At 30.2% G+C, this 14,648-nt stretch overlaps 2 protein-coding genes across 2 annotated transcripts; one reads left to right on the forward strand and one right to left on the reverse strand.

The window, feature by feature from the left end:
• Positions 1–2,775: 2,775 nt before the first annotated feature.
• OCT59_028993 (uncharacterized protein) lies at positions 2,776–5,150 on the forward strand (the record flags this gene model as incomplete). Its single annotated transcript, XM_066147708.1, has 7 exons — positions 2,776–2,899; positions 2,977–3,468; positions 3,599–3,661; positions 3,740–4,068; positions 4,161–4,433; positions 4,515–4,712; positions 4,785–5,150. The coding sequence occupies 7 exons, from the start codon at positions 2,776–2,778 to the stop codon at positions 5,148–5,150; spliced, it is 1,845 nt and encodes a 614-aa protein (XP_065994390.1).
• Positions 5,151–10,757: 5,607 nt separating this feature from the next.
• OCT59_028994 (uncharacterized protein) lies at positions 10,758–13,753 on the reverse strand (the record flags this gene model as incomplete). The annotated part of the gene is made up of 5 exons (XM_025328757.2): positions 10,758–11,963; positions 12,029–12,146; positions 12,216–13,161; positions 13,247–13,587; positions 13,671–13,753. 5 exons carry the CDS (start codon positions 13,751–13,753, stop codon positions 10,758–10,760), a joined length of 2,694 nt encoding a protein of 897 aa, XP_025165277.2.
• Between the last annotated feature and the right edge of the window lie 895 nt (positions 13,754–14,648).

Consider the following 14,648-nt stretch of genomic DNA (forward strand, 5'->3'; position numbering starts at 1 on the left):
TTTTGAAATGGTTCATAACTAGGTGGTGAATAGTCTTCAAAAATTTCAGAAATTCCAGAAATTGGATCATTATCTAATTCACTGCCTATAGACAATGTATCACTGTAGATATCTTCCTCTGTAGTATATTCGGATGATGATGAATCTTCTGGATCTTCTGAAATTTCCGGACGATTTGTATACTTTCTTGCACGTTGTCGAGGTAAGAAGTTAAATTCGACATCTTGATGTTCATCATCAACATCATCTTGATTACTGTTATCTGATTTTTCCGATTCTTGTCTAATAGATTCGTCAATCATTTGTCCAGCTGAAGCGGGTATTGATGTTTCACCTATTTCAAGTTGACGAACTTGAGACGAAATTGTACCTTGCGAATCTTGGTATTCTTGATGTCTAGAATCGTGAATTTCTTTTGTGCGAGAATCCACCAAGTTGCCATCACAATCAGGACAATTACAAACTACTAGTTTTCTTTTATTACTTGTTGGTCTAGCAGAAGATACTATTTCTTTGTTTATTATACCAGAAATTGATCTATTTCTACGAGTAGAAGATGGCTGATTTGAAGGTGATTCTTCATCATCAAGATCGTCAAGTATACTAGAGACTGACCTTTTTCTGCTCATTTGTTTAGTATTTGAATAAGTTTAATGAGTTTGGCAAAATCCAAATTTGTAAAAAGGCCGATTTTTATAAAATTTGGAATAACACAAAATTTGTATAATTTGTATGTATAATTAATGTAATCCTGGCTTCTATGATTATTTCAATAATTTTTTAGGATTTAATATTTTTTTTCGCAAATTTGGCAATTTTATATAATAAATTTGCGAATTTTCTAATTAATATACTTTTAAAAATTGCAATATGATTTAAGCTTATTTTACAATAAAAAGCTTATTTTTAAAATAAAAAGCTTATTTTATTTTAAAATAACTTTTATTTACAAGATAATCACTTTATCATCCCTTTATCATTTTCGGATGCCAAACAAACCTTATCAAAAGAAACTGTAAATTTTAGCGAAAGTTGAAAAGTAACAATTTTGTATTAATCGAAGTGGTATTGCTATAATAACAATATATTTTCAATTTTACTGCAAATTTCGACAAAGTATAACTTGCCGCATTAAAGTATATCAAATTTTAACGCAGTAGAACGCTAACAATTTTCGTAATTTTAATTTATTTGTCTTTTTAATTATGATTTATAATTGATTTTTCAATCGAGAAATCAATGCAGGACGCTAACGATTTTCTTATTAATTAATTGATTTGTCTTTTTAATTATGATTTATAGTTGATTTTTCAATCGAGAAATCAACGCAGTAGAACGCTAACGATTTTCGTAATTTTAATTTATTTGTCTTTTTTAATTATGATTTATAGTTGATTTGTCAATCAAGAATTCAACGCAGTAGGACGCTGACGATTTTCTTAATTTTAATTAATTGATTTGATTTTTTAATTATGATTTATAGTTGATTTTCCTCGAGAAATCAACGCAGTAGAACGCTAACGATTTTCTTATTAATTAATTTATTTGATTTTTTAATTATGATTTATAGTTGATTTTTCAATCGAGAAATCAACGCAGTAGGACGCTAACGATTTTCTTATTAATTAATTTATTTGTCTTTTTTAATTATGATTTATAGTTGATTTTTCAATCGAGAAATCAACGCAGTAGAACGCTAACGATTTTCTTATTAATTAATTGATTTGTCTTTTTTAATTATGATTTATAGTTGATTTTTCAATCGAGAAATCAACGCAGTAGAACCCTAACGATTTTCGTAATTTTAATTTATTTGTCTTTTTTAATTATGATTTATAGTTGATTTTCCTCGAGAAATCAATGCAGTAGAACGCTAACGATTTTCTTATTAATTAATTTATTTGATTTTTTAATTATGATTTATAGTTGATTTTTCAATCGAGAAATCAACGCAGTAGAACGCTAACGATTTTCGTAATTTTAATTTATTTGTCTTTTTTAATTATGATTTATAGTTGATTTTCCTCGAGAAATCAACGCAGTAGAACGCTAACGATTTTCTTATTAATTAATTGATTTGTCTTTTTTAATTATGATTTATAGTTGATTTTCCTCGAGAAATCAACGCAGTAGAAGCTAACGATTTTCGTAATTTTAATTTATTTGTCTTTTTTAATTATGATTTATAGTTGATTTTTCAATCGAGAAATCAACGCAATAGGACGCTAATGATTTTCTTATTAATTAATTTATTTGATTTTTTAATTATGATTTATAGTTGATCTTCCAATCAAGAATTCAACGCAGTAGAACGCTAACGATTTTCTTATTAATTAATTTATTTGATTTTTTAATTATGATTTATAGTTGATTTTCCTCGAGAAATCAACGCAATAGGACGCTAACGATTTTCTTATTAATTAATTTATTTGATTTTTAAATTATGATTTATAGTTGATTTTTCAATCGAGAAATCAACGCAATAGGACGCTAACGATTTTCTTATTAATTAATTTATTTGATTTTTAATTATGATTTATAGTTGATTTTCCTCGAGAAATCAACGCAGTAGAACGCTAACGATTTTCTTATTAATTAATTGATTTGTCTTTTTTTATTATGATTTATAGTTGATTTTTCAATCGAGAAATCAACGCAGTAGAACGCTAACGATTTTCTTATTAATTAATTGATGATTTTTAAATTTATAAATAGGACGATATGACGATATTGAACCCGCTTCGATTTTTTAAACGAATATTGAGTGAATATAAAATGTCAAATAATAGCAATAATAAAAAAAACAATAAAAAAAATAACAAACAAAAGCAACAGAGGTTTCAAGAAGAAACACCTGACGAAGGATCTAATCGTCAACGGGGAAGAACGAAAGAAGAAAGTAATCCGAATGAGACGAGTGACAAGACCAATAAGTCGACTAGCAAATCGTCACCCACCAAGTCAAACAAACAAAAGCGCAAAGGTTTGAAGAAACCCACGAAGATCAATCGTCAACGGGGAAGAAGGAAGAAGAGCCAAATGAGACAGTGACAAAACCAATAATCGCCACAAATGTCGCCAAGTCAAACAAACAAAAGCAGCAAAGGTTTCAAGAAGAAACACCGAGCGAAGGATCTAATCGTCAACGGGGAAGAGCGGAAGAAGAAAGTGATCCGAATGAGACGAGTGACAAAACCAATAAGTCGACTAGCAAATCGTCACTCACCAAGTCAAACAAACAAAAGCAGCAAAGGTTTCAAGAAGAAACACCTGACGAAGGATCTAATCGTCAACAGGGAAGAACAGAAGAAGAAAGTAATCCGAATGAGACGATTGACAAAACCAATAAGTCGACTAGCAAATCGTCACCCATCAAGTCGATCCTCAAATCTGCAAAGTCGACTAAGCCGACTCAAGAAGAGTCTGACAATGAGGTTATAGAAATTGAACCGCCAAATATTCCTAAAGGTAATTGAATTTTGGAAAATTGCTGATTGACATGTACGATAATTAATAATTTTTATAGATCAACAAGAGATGTTATCGGAAATGAAAAAATGATATGGGAATATTCGAATTCCACAAAAATTCGTATTAGTGGTTAAAGACGATCAAGGTAATGAAAGGATGATCGATGACGACGATACTGATTTAGAAGCAGGTACGATTTTGACTTCATTCGTATAAATTCAGAATTATTCGTAAAAAAATATTACTATTAATAAAATTCTTTATTTAGAAAATCTAAAATTAAAGAAACAAATTGAAGAAGTACAAGTAGAGAATGCAAAGCTTCAACGCGAAAATAACCGATTATTCGACGAAAATCGTTTTTTGACTCGAATAAACGAGGCCTTTGCAGACGAGAATGACGATCTACGCAAAAGCTTAAATAGGTATTCGAGAATCCGTCTGCCTAAAGCCATTCATAGGCAGACGGATCTCGAACAGCCGGCAAAACGTCAAAAAAGAATTAAGACAAAAAAGTCCGAGCGATACGAGGAAGAATCGGAGGAAGAACGGTCTGGTTCTAACAATAATGATGAGTACGACGAAAAAGAAGCTAGGGTATATTAATTTTATTTGTCTGATTCAGTTATTTAAAATTGCAGTATTGAGTAATTAAGTACCGGTTATCATTATTTGATTGTTATATTTAGGCTGAAATGAAGTCTATTTTAAAAACCATCGATGAAACTCGAGGACTAGATTACAATGAAACGTTCAATAGCGCGAAAAATCTCAAGATTCGTCGTAAGCTAGTCCCTGAATTGCGTTCAGCCCTTGCTCCGTGTTTTCCCGCTTCAAATAAGCAACTTACAAAATGGTTGGGTTGTCTCCACAAGTCTCGTCGTTCTCATCAAAGATTAATGGATAGGGGAAAAGCCGATGAAAATAAACACTGGGTGCACTCAAACAATCGAGTACACGACGTTAGTAATGATTTATAATTATTATGCTGAATTTTATTCCGATTATGTATTGAATTTTATTCAAATTATAACATATTTTAGAAGAAAATCCGCCGAATTAAGGCGGCAAAGAGATTATATAGTTTTGACGATGAACGGATAACAAAATATGATAAGCGTAGATTACTAAAGATGTTATCCAATCGCTTATTTCATTCTCCAGAAATAAGCGAGACAGACGAAGAAGACCCAACAAAGTCCATAATCGCTATTTACGACTATTCGTGGAGATCTGATGAGGTTAGAACTTCTGAATCTTGATTTTTCAGACGAATCGCTGGATTTAATTTTTATATTTTATTGTTTCTTCAGCTTAAAAATTTGCTACGAAATGTACTCGATGTACACTCGTCAAATAAGTCGAAATTAATACGCGAACGTAGATATGACGACGAGATACAAAAATACGACCGACCACATCCGTCGAATGCTCCCGAATGGTCTTATATCGTACAACAACAAGATTTAATATTCGATACTGATATCGATCAGGGTTTAATCACTGAATATGATGAAGAAGAAGAAGAAGTTAGTAGAGGGACAACACCAGCAATTGGCAACACCACCGAAAATGATGAAGACCATAACAAGGAAGGAGAAGAAAAACCATCAAAATCAACGGTCGGCGACAATCATAATAATTCAGATTCTGATTTACATATGGACGACGCGCAATGAACGAATCTGAATTAATTTGGTAGAAAACTTTCTTTTTTTCGTCAAAAATCTATATATATATGTAATTAATATTCCAAATTATTAGTATTAGAATTTTCCATAATTCAAAATAAATTTGTCTTAATTCAGAAAAAAATTAATTACAATTCGAAATAAATTTACTGCAAATTTACCGCAATTCAGAATAAAATTTACTGCAAATATACCATAATTCAGAATAAAATTTACTGCAATTCAGACGCAATTCAGAATAAAATTAACCGCAATTCATTAAATTTTTACCGTAATTCAGAATAAATTTACCGCAATTCAGAATAAAATTTACCGCAATTCAGAATAGAAAATTTACTGCAATTCAGATTAAAATTTACCGCAATTCAGATTAAAATTTACCGCAATTCAGAATAAATTTACCGCAATTCAGAATAAAATTTACCGCAATTCAGAATAGAAAATTTACTGCAATTCAGATTAAAATTTACTGCAATTCAGATTAAAATTTACTGCAATTCAGATTAAAATTTACTGCAATTCAGAATAAAATTTACCGCAATTCAGAATAGAAAATTTACCGCAATTCAGAATAGAAAATTTACTGCAATTCAGAATAGAAAATTTACTGCAATTCAGATTAAAATTTACTGCAATTCAGATTAAAATTTACTGCAATTCAGATTAAAATTTACTGCAATTCAGATTAAAATTTACTGCAATTCAGATTAAAATTTATCGCAATTTATCAAAATTTATCATAATTCAGAATAAATTCACTGCAATTCGGTAAATTTATGAATATATTTTTTTAAACAATTCGGATCAAAAATACTAAGCAATTCAGATACAATTTGGATATTCTGATCGGCGTCGATCGGCCTGCCAATCGGAACTTTGCCTAAATTAATAAATTGGCCATCTTTATCACCAAATTCGGCCTAAAATTGGACATCCGATTTCTAGCCGATTTGGACTATTTCGACCAGTGTTAATTCTTTTTCTTGTAAATATTTTTTAATAAAGGAAGCCAATTGGTATAATTGATTATATTGTTTTCTAATATGTAACGGAAAATTATTTCGCCTTGGCAGTGTATGTTTGTATTTTTTGATTTGAACCTGATCAAGAGCTAGGGATGGTTAGGTCGGTCCTGGTCTGGTCCTGGTCTTGGGACCTATAAGTCCTATTGAACGGACCTGCGGACCAGGTCCTGTTAGGACCAGTCCTGGACCTGGTCCCAGGACCTGGTCCTGACTAAGTTATTTATAGATTTTATGAATTTAGTAATAATTAAATATAAAAAAAGTGAGTTGCGATATCGGGATTCACTTTTTTATATTGATTTTATATAAAAAAAGTGAGTTGCAGTATCGGGATTCACTTTTTTATATTGATTTTATATAAAAAAAGTGAGTTGCGGTATCGCGATTCACTTTTATATATTGATTTTAATATAAAAATGTGAATCGCAATATCGCAACTCATTTTTTATATGATTTTAATAATATAAAAATTGTATTGCAATATCGCAGTGCACTTTTTTATAATTTATAATTACTTAAAATCAAATTTACAGCAAATTATACATATATAATTTAAACATATAGATCTCTTATAACCTTATTGGCTAGGACTTTTTAGGACCTGGTCCGCTTCTGGTCCAAAATTTGGACCTAAAGATCTGCAGACCAGGTCCTAGGACCAGGTCTTTAGGTCCAGGACTTAGGACTTTACCATCCCTATCAAGAGCGCCTTTAATATCTCATTCTATCTGGTTCATTCGTTAATTAATAAATTCTTGTGATGTTTGGATAATATCTGTGTCTTCATAAAAAATATATTCACAGTTAGTTAAAAAATTTTGGAATAGATTACATTGTTCAGGAGTCATTTCTTTTGTATTATATTGTTTTTCTTGATTGGAAGTATCACGTGATTTAGAAAAACTCACTCTGTTTTTACTAAGATTAGCGTTAGGATGATCTAAAGAAATTTTCAATATTTTGTGATCTGAAGTGTATAAGTTATCATTATCGTTAATAATAACGAATTCTGTTATTTGTTGCACAAATTCTTTGAGCCAAAAATATAATCTATTGTTGATGGGTTTTTATCTATATCTCCTGAAAAGTGTGTGGGAGTGTGATGTTGCCCAAATTTTTTGGCTATGTTTACTAAGTTGAAATGTTGAAGTATTAAATGCATAATTTGTGCATTGTGTAGTCTTTTATCTACATAATTCTTGAGATAAATGTATCCACGTATACCTAAAGAAGTTTTTGGTTGATGTAAATTAAATAGGTATATAAAAGAGAGGAAACTGGGAATTTTTTTTTGGTTTAAAAATGTTATTAACATTCTTATACAATTTTAGTACGATCCATAATTATCGGAATAATTTTATTAAATAATAGAAGTGATATATTTTTAGGAATTATAGTAATGTTAAAAAATTAGTAGAATAATTTTTAAATAATTTGAGAGATTAGATAGTGATTATTATGTTGAGTTAAAATTTTTAGAACACTTCTTAAAACAAACAGAAATGAAGATAAAAGTAGATAGTGATTGGGATTCGAAAATTTTAGAAGAAAAATTATTAGAAACAAAAAAGCTCTGAGTATATTAAAAGGGAAAAATGGTAATTGCGATAATACAATTCAATTTATATTGGAAATATAATCTGAATACAGGTGATTATAGAGGACAGAGGAAAACTATGTACAGAAGCAATTTGGAAAAATGAATTGCTCAACAGCAAAAAGATCGAAGATTTATTTTTCTATAATCACAAGAATGAATTTGATTGGATAAGATCTTTGAAATTTATCAGTAATCGCAATAAATTTTCCTTTTGACAATGTGGAGTAGAAAACACGAAAAATAGAAGCTATAATATTAAGAATTTGATATCTACAGTGTACTGTTTTTAAAAGAGAAGTGAACGGTATAGATAGTTATATTTGTTTAAGATGTAATAAATTTGAAGAAGATTTGAATCATGTTTGAATATGTGAGAGCAATGAATCAACAATTAGAAGTATTATTGAAGCATCAGTTGGTGAATACGAGAACATTTTGAGAAATGAGATGAGGAATTGGAAATAGTGAGAGATACTAATTTAGCCTTTATTCAGATCTTGTATTCTTGCAAGAACCATCAAAAATTCTGATCAATTAGAGAGAATGGGAATTACTTAGAGGTATATATAATAATGCTTTCAATAATATCTCAAGAAAAAAGGTGATTGAAGATTTTTGTTACGAAAATTTACGCAAGGAAATTTGGTTGAAGAGATGCGAGGGAGGCAATGAAATAGAAAAGGAAATAGGGTTTGAGAAGAAAGACAAGAGAAAATGTAAAGAAAGGTAAACTGATATAGATCAAGTGGCGGATCAGAAAAAAGGAAAATTAGAAAAAAAGATGGAAACATCAAAAATGAAAATGAAAAAAAATTAGTGAAAACAATAAATTTAGTAATGAAAGATAATGTAATTAAAGAAATGGATCGTAAATCTATTACAAAAATTGGTGTGTTTTATGTTTTTTTTATTAGATCAGCAGATTTTGTATTAATATATAGAGAATAATTTAATTAATTTTATTTTATTTTCTAGGTGTTTAAATAATTATGTAATTGATTTTTGTAATTGATTTTAATTATTATTTATTAAACGCGCTACTAAATTTTTTTTTTTTTAAACAAAAAAAAATGTGGTATTTTTGTAATCAAAAATTTTTTTTATTTATTTTTTTTTACAAACACTATTTTTAATATTTTGTAATTCTCTTTTATTAATCTATATGATGCTTCTATTTGAAATTTATCTAATTATTTTTAACATCACCAAATTATATATATTTTTTTTGCGCTTGTCTTGTGTAAAAATAAACCCTGCACTACATATATTTCCGTTGGCTTCCTTATCATGCCTCACCCATATTGGCATTTGGTAAGAGACTTTTTTGATTTTATCATAGTAGCCCTTTTAGTAGTAGCTAATGCCAGTGGATTAACCTCAGCTTTTTGATGTGATGAGTTATAGTTATAAAACAACATAAGTTTTTTTGATTTTGGTCATAGTTTTTTATCCCCCAATCTGTCCTTCCAAATATCTTGTTTAACTTTTCTCCTCCCTCTTTTCCTCGAAACCAACACCTATAAACACCAGATTTTTTTGAATAATAGTGTATATGATTTTTAAAAATTGCATGAAATTGACATTCACTGCATGGAATTGAGACTATTTTTTTTCCAGAATTTTTTAAGCCATTTGGCAATCGACGATGGATGAAATAGATTAAATCATTTAGTTATATTTTTTGGTATTACCGGGAGTCCTTTACGAAGAATATTCTACTTTCGGATCACAGTATTATGACGCGCTAATCCCGCATTACTTTTAAATGGTTTTTGGCATATGTTACATTTATGTTCGCTTGTATTTGTGGGTGAAGGTGGTGAAAGAAAAGCCATCGTTCTATAACAGTTAAAAAAAGAATTTGTAGTATTTTATGTAACCATCAGTGCAACAATTTAGCATGTGATGGCGTGACGTACTAATCATCATTAGCCATAATATTATTACAAAATGCAAAATTCTCTGAAATCCAATATTATATTTAATGCCGGCCAGTTTTTTGGATTTCATGTCAGTTTGGATTTCGAGTGTGGAATTTTGTGAAATCCCGAAAAAGGGTTATAATTAAGCAAAAAAAATTGCATTTTATAAATAAAAATAATTCCTTAATTCTGCAGATTGGCGGATATGATGGGGAGGATATAACGAGCATCAAGCAGTTTACTCCTGGTAGGTAATAAATTAATTTTCGAAACTGACTAGATAGCTATATTAACTTTATTTTTCTCTGTAGTCCTCGAGGAGCATTCGAACACTGTATGGAGGACATTATCTTAAAAGTAATTGGTATTATTGTTGGGTTGTTGAAGGATCGTGTTAGTGTAGATAGTTCTCCAGCTAGCAAGAGGGCTAGAATCAAAAAAATTATCAAAAAATAATATGTATCGCGGGCTACGTCCCGAACTTGTATTTATTTTTGCGTGTATTAAAAAATTTTCTACACAACGACACTGGTCATGACAAAATGTCACAGTTTTCATAACTACCAGTATCATGAACGATATTCCAGAAGGTACGTTAATAGGTTCTAGGATAATGCTAATTGGCTTTATAGATCAAAAGTGGACATATCACATTATTTTGTGAGCGCAGTTCTAATTATTCGGCACAGTATATCAGTATTATATCCGAACTCTATTAAAGAACGTTTATGGTAGGATATGAGGCGGAGTGTTATGAAAGCGAAAGATGTATTTGTTTTTTTTTACTTAATTTTTCTTAGAATATTTAGGCGGAAATTAGTTAAAAATAATGGCATATAAGAATGAAATTTTGGTGTTGGAATTAGTTAGAAATTATTAGATAGGCGCATAGATACTTAAAAATAAACATTTGATAATACATATAATACATTCATTTTATTGTTTAATATATCTACAAAATTTTCACTTTGATTTTAAACATATGAATAATAAATTCGAAAAAATGAAAATGTAAAATGTAAGAATTAATACTTTGTTATTTTTAAAACTATTCTTCATCCTCAGAAATTTCAATATCACTACATTGCCAATCCACTTTGGATCCCTGTTCTTGTTTTAAAACTGTAACCCAATGTTGACAATCATTAGAAATCAATGAGTCTGCATTATTTCCATCAATAATCAATCTTGGTATCTTGCGTACCCTTATTGATGCACCAAGTGTTTTTTGATAATCCCTTTTTCTTTTAAAATTAAAATTACAAGGATAGGCAACAATCATCTGTATGTTACGGTTACTCCATTTTTGTCGTTTGTAGATTTCACGCAACTCATAATGAAATTGAGAAGGACTGGGGTTTGAGTCTTTGTCTGTAAACATTGTATCCGGATCAACAGTTTTACATGCATTCTTTAGCTCAACATTATTTCTTAACTTGACCTGAGTATTTAGAATATAAGCTTCTCTTTTTTCTCCTTTCGGAAAGAAAAAAGCAATTGAGATATCAGGGTCTGCTGTATTTGGTGGATAACATATTGGGCAAAACCCGTCAGAAACATTTCCAGTCTTCTCCCATGATGACACTATACGGAGCCACCCAATATACTCTTCAGGTGCAGAAAGTTCTACAGATTTCACGCCTACACGGTTTTTACCAGATGGTAACAGCTCAGGTGAATTCTCAAAATCAACAGGAAGGTAACGATGACTGTTATCAGGGAATAGTTTTTTGTGCGAGGATAAAGGTATATTACTTTTAAAAATAATGTCATACAAAAAATTTGTTACACACTTCTCCCAAATTAATCCTGGCATGCTCGCATTAAAATTGACTTGTGACATTACATTAAACCACATGTTGTCTATTTTAGTATTTATAAAATAGTTGATTCCTGCTTGAATCGCAAGAGGTTCATCAATGATCCCAGTTAATTCTCGAGTTTCAAGGTGGGCAAAGCCAATAGACATAATATCTACCTCTTTAGTATTTTTATACAAAAATCGCCTTCCCGTCATTGCATAATAAATAATCGCTCTTTTTATAAGTTCCAATATAGACTCATGGTCAATATAGGAATGTCGCTCATTAGGATGATGTACAAGTCTTACAAGTCCAGAATAAAGACTAAATCTTGGATTTTGTGGATCTTCGTAATCAGTTGTAAGATGATCTTTTAGTATTTCTAGTTGTTTTTGGGGATCATAAGAATTAAGGAGGTAATGTATCCATGTCCAAGTAAAACGATATCGACCCTGTTTAGAAACTATGTTGTAAGAACTGGGATTGAATTCAATAAATCATCATAACAATAACATACCTTTAGCCATTCAATTGCCATTGATGCATATTTATCTTCAAGGGGGAATATATTCCTTGCTAGTTTAAGTATTTCCTCTGAGGTTTTAATTTGGCCAAAATTTTTAAAGATTGGAATACTATAGATCAATTTGGAAAGATTAATTAAATTATCCCAAAAAGCATTAGAACTGAAAATTTTAACTTACGCTGTTTCTTTCTTTGCCACGTTAGATATTGCTAGATCCTTTGCTTCCATTAGTGATAAGCAAGATCCAGTTATACAAACAATTGCTTTCGGAAATATTGAGGATAAATCTGAAAAAATCTTCATGATTATGGTAAATAATGGTCTCTTCTTATTTTTATCATTATAAGATAGGAATGTGTTTGATAAGTATGAGGTGTGATATTGGGCCTCATCATAGATAATTGGAAAGATGTTTTTAATTTTATTATCAATACTTTTAATAATATTAAGGCGATATTCTTTAAGAGCTTCCTCATCCACTATGTCACGAAATTTTACAGGTAATAGATTGATAAGTTGATGACTTAGTTGGAAGATTAACCAAGATTTGGGTTCCATCTCACATTTAAGTTTTTCAGCCATCTCAAGGAGATGATTAAACAATACCAGACGTGCAGTGATACAACTCCATACTGCCCGCTCTGCAAGTTTTTTCGCCTCATCAGGTTCTTTTACATGAATCTCATTCTTCGTCCAAACTGATGCATCTTCAAAGTCTTTGGCTCCAAAACTTAATGGTACAGCAACAAAATACAGGCCATAGTTGCGACATAAAAGTTCCAAACATAGGCGAGTTTTGCCACAACCAGAAGTCCCCATAACAATTGTCATGCTACTAGATACAATATTACGCTTCAAGTCTGCTTCTAAATGTTCACAATTAGTGAGGTAATCTTTATTCTTTCTAGGGAGATTATACAAAAGCAAGTTAGGATTACCACCGAGCATTGGAATTTTTTTCTTATCAATTTCGCTTTTGTAAGGATGATCATACGGTGCTTCAAAATACATATAAGGATCATATTTGTTTGTCGCAACCTTTTCTAGGTCCTGAGAATGAATTTTAAATAGATCTTGAACTTCTTTTTCTATTTGAGCTAGGGAGATCGTTCGTGTGGAAGGCACTGCATGTTAGAAATAAATTTTAAAAAAGAATATGAGATAACACGAATTTTTTGTTCGAGAGGTAAACCATTGGGAGACACTTACCAGTGGTGGCGGGCAGAGGCGTTGGCACTTGTACGATGATATGAATGTATGTTGCAGTAGGGTTTGTGCCAAAATGGACTTCAATAGTATCAAAATCATTTTCCAACTCTACAGCTCCAAATTTTTGTGCAATGTCAGTATCCGCATTAATTTCCCATTTATTGATTTCAGGAATATTGACTTTCCATAATGTAAGTTGGTTTGCATCAAAAGTTTTAAACACGTTCTCCTTGTAGGCTTTGATGGCATTTCTGAGTTCTGAAATGGTTTTGATCTTGTCGGTTCTGATGATAAAAGCTTTATCTTCACCTATAACGAGACAGCCTAACATGATAGTATATCTGCAAACACGACAATCGAGAGTTAGAAACTAAGTTCAAAAAAGTAATAACACAAATAAAACATTTTGGACAAAACGTTAAACCTAGCGAGTAGGGTTTTTTCCTCGAATTTAGTTTGTACCCAGAATGGCGAAAGTGCTCGAGATAGCGAAGAATAGCTTGACATTTTGAATATATGTCATATATATATATATATATATGTTTTCATAAACGGTTGTTGACTAATTACTACGAACTGTGAGTCAGTAATGCTACGAACTGAGATTCAGTAATACTACAAACTGAGTCAGCGATGTGTCAAGGATCAAAATACAAAATCATTTATTGTTACCAAAATTTTTGCTTAAAGGGTTACCTATGGAAATAGTTGAAGATCGAACAAGTCACATGTAGTGCGCATGATTATGGCTGAGTTTATTACAATATGAAACATTCTTATAATATATTTTAGTTTTATTAGTTAGTTACATTAATTAACCACTTTTAGTATTGTTATTGTTTTTGACTCATAAATAAGTATCAGTTTAATTAAAATAATATTAGTAAAATTGCTTTATTAGTTAGCAAAAGAAGTTTCTTGAGATTTACATAGTTAATGAATCATATAGATATATAAAACTTATACAAAATGATAATAGAAAGATAATTGCAATGAAAAAAAAGACAATTGATTGATTAATCATAATAGTATAATAGGATAATATTAATAAGTTCAAACTGTCATATATGAAAATGTAAATATATATAAGGCAAAATCATTTCTTAGAAGCTCCCAAAAATACATTCAAAACTTACCCAGGTTCAAAATTCAGAATTCCGGGATCTATAAAAAAATTGAAACGTTAATAAAGCAATTCTTTAATAAATATGCAGTTCTTTAATAAAATATAAAGCTTTAAAGTTTCAAAATATCGAAACTTACCATAATGCTATCTGTCACCCAAGGATAGAAGGCCAAAACCTACAAAAAAAAAGGAAATGTTAGTAAAATGCTTCCTATAAGAAGTTCTGAAATATCGAAACTTACATATCGTTCGCCAAAAAACGAAGTCTGGAATCTA

Source organism: Rhizophagus irregularis, chromosome 8 (genome assembly GCF_026210795.1).
Source record: "Rhizophagus irregularis chromosome 8, complete sequence".
NCBI lineage: Eukaryota > Fungi > Glomeromycota > Glomeromycetes > Glomerales > Glomeraceae > Rhizophagus > Rhizophagus irregularis.